The following is a 9,619-nucleotide window of genomic DNA, read 5'->3' as shown; positions in this document are numbered from 1 at the left end:
CTTGGAAACTACGATTCCTTGCCCTAAACTCTCAAAGTCCTTTATTATTACAACTTTCATCTTTTCGATCGGCTTTGCCTGCCATCTTCTGCTTTCCTGAATGGATTCACCACCTTCTGAGGTAACCAACCGCACAAGCATTTAGCCGACCGCTCATTTTGTTTGCCAAATGTCCTTCTTCCTGTATGCGGGTCCACCTGTCATCTTCCGAAGTCGACCAAAATCCAGTGTTAACATTTACCTCAAACCCCGAAAGGCCATGACTCGATCTAGGTAACTGTTGATAAATTGACCAATGTAGCTCACTTCATAGCTGTGATGAATGACTATAGAACTGAGAAGCTCATAGATCTCTATGTGGATAACATTCTCAGGCTTCACGGAGTCCCTATGAGCATAGTGTCTGATCAAGGGACGCAATATGTGTCCAAGTTCTGGAAGAGTCTCCACAAGGCAATCGGGACTAAACTGGATTACAGCACTGCTTACCACCCTCAGACGGATGGCTAGATAGAGAGAGTGAACCAAATCTTGGAGGATATACTCTGAGGTTGTGTTCTGAAATATGGGTCTGATTGGGAGAAGTGTTTGCCACACATAGAGTTTTCTTACAACAATAGCTACCAGGCTAGTCTCAAGATGTCACCATTTGAGGCCTTGTATGGGAGAGATCATTCGTTGGCCCCACAAAGATCAAGGATGCCGAGGAAGGAGTCACCCAAGTGTGAGAGAATCTGAGGATTGCTTAAAGCTGATAGAAGAGTTACACAGATAAATGGCAGAGAGACCTTGAGTTCGAAGTTGGGGACTATGTTTATCTAAAAGTCTCCCCACTATGAGGCACCATCAGGTTCCATGTGAAAGGGAAGTTGGTGCCAAGGTATGTAGGACCGTACCAGATCTATCAGAGAGTTGGCAAGCTAGCCTACAAGTTGGAACTGCCTGAGGAATTGACCGGAGTGCACCCAGTGTTCCATGTATATCAACTACGCAAGTTCTTGAAGCTACCAGATGAGCAAGTACCTACAGAGGCCCTCGATAGATAGGACACTCTAGAGTACAAGGTGCACCTGATATGGATACTCAACAAAGCCGAGAAGGAAATTAGAAGCACGATCATACCTATGTGCAAGATTTAGTGGAGCAACCACACTGAACGAGAAGCCACTTGGGAGAAAGAGTCAGAACTTCGAATGCTTTACCCCAACCTCTTTGAAAGGTATGTCTCACCATAAATCTCAGGACAAGATTCCTATGAGGGGGAAGGACTGTAACAACCCAGGTTTTCCAATAACCCAAAAATCTAAACTTAAAAATTTTTCTAACAAAACCCATGCATGGTGAGTGTGCATACTAGGAAACCACCCATGTAGTTGAACAAGTAGAACCAAGTTAGCATGGTTGAGCATTTTGCATTTAATTCAACTTGTGAGTAGCCCTGTCGCTGCCGCTGCCAGTCATCTAGGCCCTACACGTTGCTCGTACGTGCGTGGATGCTCGCCATGTTTACGATCCATGCCACCACCTGCCCTAGCTGGCGCCCACCTGCCGCTGATGCAAGTGCCATGGCCTGCACCCCTCACAACACGCCTACCACCACCTGCCACAGTCGTACCCGCCCTTGACCGGCCGCCGCACGAAAATAGGAGAGCCAAGGCAACCATGCTCAGCCCCGCTCCCTAAAACCCTAAGTCGGAGCCCTTGATCACCCTCCACATGCCCCTTCCCCTCCATCCGCCAACCACCATCACCATGGCTGTGAGCTCCCTCTAAAAGGGCACGTCCAGTGCCCTAGCGCCCTTCCAACACCCCGCCGCCATTGGTGGTTTCACCAGCCATTCACCGAGACTGAGACAAGGGAAGGAGAAGGGAGGAGGGAAGGAGAAGGAGGACGACCGCGCCGCTGCTGCCGAGAAGCCATTGCCAGAGAAGAAGACGGCGCCCCAATCATCTTCCTCGCCATAGCGGTTCAGCACGACAATGCACGGCCTCGCCACAGCCTCGACTCACCATCGCACCACTAGCCTACCACCCCAAGCCCCACGGTGAGCCGCTGCTTCCTCTGCTCCCTAGGTAGAAGGAGTGCCTTGGCAAATTCTGCCTCGCCAAGCCACATGATGTGCGCTAGGTAGAAGGGGAAGGAGACCCCTGAGAGCCGCTGGCTATGTTTTGCCTCATCGGAGCCACGCGCCTCCCATGCTGTCGTCGTGATCTCGCTGATCCCGTTTGCCTCGTGATGTAAGGAGGGGCCAATGAGGTTCGCCATCACCCCGTGCACCCCATCATGTAGCTAGATGAATGGAAAGCTTCCGCCTTGCCCTAGTCCACCATAGGCACGAGCTCGCTGGAGTTCCACCATGTGCCTTATCATGGTGCAGTCTCCGTCGTGCTGTATGGCTGCCGTCGTCGAGTTGACTAGCCTCCCCGAGATCCCAATCGAGGGAAAAGGGCCACTATTGGCCCTTGTTGCAATAGTACCCCCTTGCCGTCATCTGCCACCTTCACCGTGCCGCTGCCGCCATGGCCCACCTTGGTCAAGCCCCTGCCATCATGTCCAGAGTCGCTGATGCGTTTGCCGGAGCACAGGGAAGCCAGCGAAGCTCGCTAGAGCTATCCCAACGCACTGTAGAGCCCTGCCGTTGAAATCATGCTGCCGCCGTCCATCTCGAGCCTACGCCAAGCGCTAGAGCGACCAAGGCGCCGCCTTTGGTCCACCAACGAGCTCACCATGAGCTTGCGAAGTCGTAGAGCCTCCAAGCGACCCTGTCGAGCCACCCTAGCGCGAGAATGGACGAGCTTGCAGCCGGTGAGAGTGCCACCATGAGAAATAGAGGAGAGGGGGAGGCAGCCGCGCCCCTTTGCCTCGACCTGCGTGCACCCGGCGCACTGTGAACCAAAGGGAGAAGAGGGAAAGGTGGATGCGGTCCACCGCAGACCGTGCCTACGGTCCACAGACTCACACGGCGCCGTCCACCTTAGACCAGCCCTCGAGGACCGAGCACAGTAGTGGCCCGCTTGCGCCACGTGGCCGCCTGTGTGTCTGACACGTGTCCAGCCTGGCCCAGCCCAGACCAGCCCAACCCGGCCCATGACCTAGCCCACTGAGCCCAGTCAAGGCCCAGTCAACATTGATCGTTGACTGGTCAACAATGACCGTTGACCTAGCCCCACCTATCAGTGACTGGATCCGCCTCGCCCAATCGAAAGCCACCACATGTCAGCACCAGGATTTTCCATTTATTTTTTAGAAAATGATTAAAACTTAGTAAATTCATACCTCAGAAAAATATGAAACCAGTGCCCAAATTTTTCTAAAAATAAGCTCTGCGTCATAAGCTTGTGTTTGAGTGCATTTGGATCTTTTGGATTTCTGTTGCTTCTTTGTGATCATCTTTAGGAGCCGCTTATCGTGGTTATATGTCTCGTTTGACAGACTCGGAGGAGCCACGAATTGAGGAGCATGACCTCGACTACACTAAGGAGCTTGAAGATGACTTGCCAGGTGCCACATCCCACCCAACCTCATAGAATCCTATTAGACATGCTACAATTTAGATGCTAGTGCTTTACTTTTATGTAAATGATTTGTGATATGTTGCATGGTAGAATTGCTTGTGAGCCATTACCTTGTCACAACCTATACCCCTGCACACCCGCTATTAGGTTAGACGCTCGCTTATTTACTTGCTACTACTTCTACTACGCATTATATCTGTGATGTGATGCTTGGTGGAGGATTGTATATGAGTGGATAAGGCACTGGGTGCCGGTAATGTGGTAACAATCGGGGAGATCTTGGCATGCATTTTGGCTGTGTGGTGAGGGTAGAGTCGATCAGGCAGGACCTTACGATGAGTCATTGGACAAGTCTTGCCAGGAGAGAAGGTGCGACCTAGGCATCCCCTACGAGTGGTACCTGTGGTGAGTGCATGTGAGATGAGGAGATCCCAGGGTGGAGTGTCTTTGTGGGTTGAAGCCCTGGGATGGAGGTGCCGTCTAGGCACAGGGTGTTGGTTATCCCCTTTAAGAAGATATCCTATCTGGTCCGCCTAAGGACTGGTATTTCGAGAGAACCGGATCATAGGACCCTATGTGCACGCCACTAGTCCCTGAATGGGCGAGAGATGGATGCTGACCACCTAGGACGGTGCCACTACTACTAGGTTGAAAGTGGATAGTGTAGGGAGGTACGGGCGTTTGGCCCACACCCTCCTAAGAGAGAGTAGTGACCTCTGGGGCCCGATACTACATCTCACAGTCTCAGCGATTCGGTGGACTCTAGGGTGGCCCAAGGCTGAGTGGTAGGGTGGCATCGCACCGGTTGGAAGGTAGCCTGGTGATGGTGATCTTGTGGTTCTAGGTGTACACGCTCTGCAGAGTTGATCGATCTATACGTATAGTCGTGTCCACGGATATGTACATTCCTATCACCTACGCTTCCCTTGATTAGTGAGTGGAGTCCTTTCTTCTCTCCCCCTAGGTTCTTGTGTTGGTTTCCGACTTTGGTCGATGAGGCAAGGTACGAGCAGGAGTCATCCTTATCGCCTAGAGAGTATGAGAGTGGTGAGATGTGTGTGATGGGATGGGAGAATGTGTGGATGAGATGGATTAAAACTTGATGAATTATTATTAAAAACTTAACATACTCGTATAGGAAAACTACAGCCACAAATAGGTCTTTTGCTCTACCCTTGCATTCCACTACCACAAAGCAAACGCAAAGCATAGGGTGGGAGCCAGTGGCCATTACAAATCATACTGATAATTTTTGATAGGTTCTGAGCCTGAGGACAACTACCAGGGAGATGGTTGGGAGGATTAGAGGTCTTGTTCCTGCACTCAAGTTTGGTTGAGAAGATGGAGTCGACGCCCACTACCTTTCTACTTGAAGCTGTTTTGGATGCTATATGCTCTGAGTGATTCCACCAAGTGGCGATGTAATAATGAGTAAACCTTGCTATTTGTACTCTCTTTAAGATAGGTATTTGATGTATGACTATGATATCGACTGTTATTTGATAATGTGATGGGATGATCAACTAGGACTATCATGTTATACTTCGAATCTATGGATTTCCCTTCGAGGAAATTGGGATCGTTTCAAATGCTTGCTAAAGCCTTCTTCTTGGATGCCTTGTCATCATCACTTGAATCATCATCGGTGGAGGCATCACTATCCCATGTGACAACATAGGATCCACCCTTCTTCTTCTTCTTCTTGAAGGTCATCTTCTTCTCTTTCTTCTCTTTCTTCTATTTCTTGTTCTTCTTATTCTCATTATCCTCATTGTCACTATTGTAGGGACAATCCACTACAACATGATCGGGACTCTTGCACTTGTTACACAACCTCACATACTCCTTGTTCTTGAAGTGATCTCTTCTCTTCCTTGCGCCATAGCCTTTTTTCTTCATCATCTTGCCAAACTTGCGCACAAAGAGAGCTAGTGCTTCATCATCACTATCATCATGAGAGCATTCTTTATCACTTGATTCTTCCTTCTTAGCCTTTCCCTTGCTCTTGTTCTTGGAGGATGAAGTGCCGGCCTTGAATGCCACACTCTTCTTCTTCTTATCTTCCTCCTTCACAAGCTCTTCACCGTCACTATTGTATTGGTCCTCGGTCATCACATCACCAAGCACCTCATTTGGAGTGACATCCTTCAATCCACCTCTAAAGATGATAGTTCTCAATGACTTGAATCTCTTTGGCTAACACATCAAGAACCTGTGAGAGAAGTCCTCATCCTTTACCTTCTCACCCAAACTCTTGAGATCATTGATGATGACTTGTGGCCTATAGAACATCTCCGAAATGGACTCATCATCCTTCATCTTGAAGTTTGATAGCTTGTCTTTGAGCATATAGAGCTTGGCACTTTTTACCGTTGAAGTGCCCTCATATGTTTCTTATAGTCTCACCCAAACTTCACTTGCCTTCTCAAGATCTTTGATTTGCTCAAACACTTTTGAATCAATGCCATTATATATTGTGTTGAGTGCCATAGTGTTGCATTGTTTGTTGATCTTGTCATTGTTGGTGAGATTGGTAGGGTTAATGATCACAAACTCATTCTCTACCACATCCCACACCTTGTCATTGATTGAACCAAGGTACATCTTCATCTTTCTCTTCCAATAATCAAAAGATGTGCCATCATAGAATGGTGGTTTACCCCCAACATGGTTGAACACTATTTGAGCCATATTTTGCACCGAAGGTTGTTAAGCCTTGAATCAAATAGTGACCACGGCTCTGATACAACTTGAAAGGTCCTAAATGGCTAGAGGGGGTGAATAGCATATAAGAATTTTCTACAAACACACTAGAGCAAGTGGTTAGTAACCTAAATGGCGAAATGCAATTTTGCTCTAGCTTTACAAGGGTTGCAAGCCACCTATCCAACAATTCTAGTTGTTATGATCACTAGGCATAAATAATGGCTATGTCACTACTCACTAAGAGCTCTCAACAAGTCTACACTAAAGAGCTCCACTAGGTGATACTAAACTAGCAAGCAAGACAAGCTCTCAAAACTAATTACACTAAAGAGCTTGACAACTAGTTTGCAAGGAATGTAAAAGAGTGAGTATGGTTATTATACCGTCACGTCGAGGAATGAACCAATCACAAGATGAAGACAATCCAATCACCAGGAGAACTCCAATCACACAAGAAAAACAAGATTTTTATCCTGAGGTTCACGTGCTTGCCGGCACGCTAGTCCCCGTTGTGTCGACCAACACTTGGTGGTTCGGTAGCTAAGAGGTGTTGCACGAACCTCGTCCACACAATTGAAGACCGCAAAAACCTACTAACAAGTGAGGTAGCTCAATTACACAAGATATTTACTAGAGTTGCCTTTGGCGCTCCGTTGGGGAAGGCACAAGACCCCTCACAAGCAACCGATCAAGGCTGGAGACAATCACCAACTCCGCTCAGTGATGCTCCAGTCATCCCGCCATCTAGGTGTTGGCAAACACCAAGAGTAACCAACTCACAACTAGCCCAAATCACCCAACTAGTGCCACAAGATTATGCAACTCAATGCAATGCACTAGAGGCTCTCCAATCTCACTCAAGATGATGAAATCAAGTGAACAAGTGAGTGGAGTGTGTTGCTCAGGTTCCAAAGGGTGTGCACAAGTGTATAAGGTGCCAAGAGGGTGTCCAAGGCTGGCCACACCCTCTATTTATAGCCACATGAGGAAATAGAGCCGTTATACCCCTTGGAGCTAACTGCATGGGGGCACCGAACATGGCGGTGGCACACTGCCCTTGGGGTGGCGGTGCCCCAATGGTCACTTCCCAACGGCTAGAAAACTAGTCATTGGTCACTGGACATGGCATTGCAGTGGCACTGCCATAGGGGTGGCGGTGACCATCCCAGCCAAGTTCCCAAAACCGGTCCTCTCTGGAAATATCGGGCAGTGCACCGCCATCACCATGGCGGTGACCTCCCTCGCTGCGCCCGTCTCTAGAGGAAAACGGTGGTGGCACCGGACACCCAGTGGCGGTGACCAGGCGGTGCTACCCCAAACCAGCCATTCTCGGCCCTTCTCTGTAGAGCCCAGGTGGGCACCGCCATAGGGGTGGCAGTGCCACCCAGGCACCTCCACTAGCTCACCGAGTTGCTAACTTTTGTGTGATTCGATCCACGTCAACTCAAGCTACTCCCCGCGAGCAATGCTAACTTTCAAAGTGTTTTCTCAAAACATGTTAGAACCAAGTTAGCATTTCTCAAAATATTTTTGATAAATATTTTCGCTTGCTCTCTGATGTGCACTAGGCCTAAATGCAATGCATGAAGTCTAACACCTAGTGGCACTAGATGACCGAATTGTCTAGTTAAGAACCCCTCTTAATAGTACAACCATCTACCCTAAACGTGATCACACTCTCTATAGTGTCTTGATCACCGAAACAAAATCCCTAATTATACCTTTGCCTTGATCTCTATAGGGTTTTGTTTTTCTCTTTCTTCTTTTCCAAGTTGAGCACTTGATCATCATCACATGTGGCCATCTCATCATTTCCTGTGATCAACATCACCGTTTGAGTGCCACCATACTTCACAACTTGGATTGCACCAACCTAGCTCATGTCACAACTCATGACAAAGGTTAGTGCATAGGTTTCATCAATTATCCAAAACCGAACTAGGACTTTCACAAGCATAGGACAAAGTTTGGTAGAAGAGGGTACGTGATAGATTACAACAGATTGGAAGAATTGTGTCTACCAATCCAGCTGAGGGGGAGCGTTACTATCTTAGGGTTCTTCTAAACCACATGGGAGGTGCAACATCCTTTGAGTATCTTAGGACTGTTGATGGTGTAATCGTGCCAACCTTTTGTGAAGCTGTAGAAAGAAGGGGCCTAATCGAAGAGGACAACACACTTGATGAGAGCCTTGCTGAGGCAACCGAGTGGATGGTGCCATATGCGATGCGAAGGCTCTTTGCAACAATATTGTTATTTTGTGAAGCCAGCAATGTGTTTGGACTATGGGAGAAACACAAGGAGGCAATGTTAGAGGACTACATGCGCAACAATCAATCTAGCTTCATGGTGCAGCAGATGGTCCGCATAGATATTCAAAAATTGCTACAATCAATGAAGAAGGATATAAAGATGTATCCACTTCCTGATATCGACAACACATAAGGGGCCTCTTGTGATATTCCTAGAGAGATTTTTGAGGAGACCAGCATTGAGGCTAATAGGGATGATGTGGCTCTTTCAGATACTCTTAATGAGGAGCAGTGGGCTACATACGATGAGATTATGTCCTCAGTTGATACCGAACATGGAGGTGTGTTCTTTGTGGAAGGTCCTGGCGGGACCGGAAAGACTTATCTTTACAAAGCCCTTCTCGCTACAATATGTAGCCAGAAAAAGATTGCAATGGCAACAGCTACATCTGGTGTTGCAGCCTCAATAATGCCCAGTGGTAGAACCGCCCACTCGTGCTTCAACATTCCTCTCACCATCGATGATGGGGCCTTCTGTAACTTCACGAAACAAAGTGGTACTGCCAAGCTGCTTCGAGCATCATCTCTCATTATTTGGGATGAGGCTACCATGACTAAGAGGCAGTCTGTCGAGGCACTGGATAATAGCCTCCGTGATATAATGGACCAACCTGAGCTTTCATTTGGAGGGAAGATCATGGTGTTTGGTGGAGATTTTAGATAGGTTCTTCTCGTTATTCGAAGAGGGAAGAGGGAAGACCTTTGGGATTCCATGCGACATCTCAAACTGGTGCGCAATGTGAGGGCAAAGAGCGACCCGTGGTTTGCAGAATACCTACTGCGTGTCGGTGGAGGTTCTGAGGAGGCGAGTGGTGATGATGAAATCTATCTTCCTCATGATATATGCATACCACACACTAGGGAAGATACTGATCTCAATATGCTAATTGATTGCATATTCCCTAACCTCAATGCAAATATGTCAAGCAATGATTATATCACCTCTCGAGCGATATTATCTACGCGGAATGACTGGGTTGAGATGATTAATATGAAGATGATGGGTCATTTCCAAGGAGATGAGATAGTGTACCATAGCTTTGGCTGTGCTGTGGACAATACGCACAACTATTACCCTAAGGAAT

General features: G+C 47.9%; 1 protein-coding gene across 1 annotated transcript; it reads left to right on the top strand.

The window, feature by feature from the left end:
* Window positions 1–8,292: 8,292 nt before the first annotated feature.
* On the top strand, window positions 8,293–9,198 carry LOC136480020 (uncharacterized). Its single transcript, XM_066477698.1, has 2 exons — window positions 8,293–8,636; window positions 8,691–9,198. Exons 1-2 carry the CDS (start codon window positions 8,293–8,295, stop codon window positions 9,196–9,198), a joined length of 852 nt encoding a protein of 283 aa, XP_066333795.1.
* Window positions 9,199–9,619: the final 421 nt, after the last annotated feature.

Source organism: Miscanthus floridulus, chromosome 9 (assembly GCF_019320115.1).
Source record: "Miscanthus floridulus cultivar M001 chromosome 9, ASM1932011v1, whole genome shotgun sequence".
In the NCBI taxonomy this organism is placed as follows: Eukaryota; Viridiplantae; Streptophyta; class Magnoliopsida; order Poales; family Poaceae; genus Miscanthus; species Miscanthus floridulus.
The sequence above is the reverse complement of the archived record's forward strand: the minus strand, read 5'-3'. Positions and strand labels throughout refer to the sequence as shown.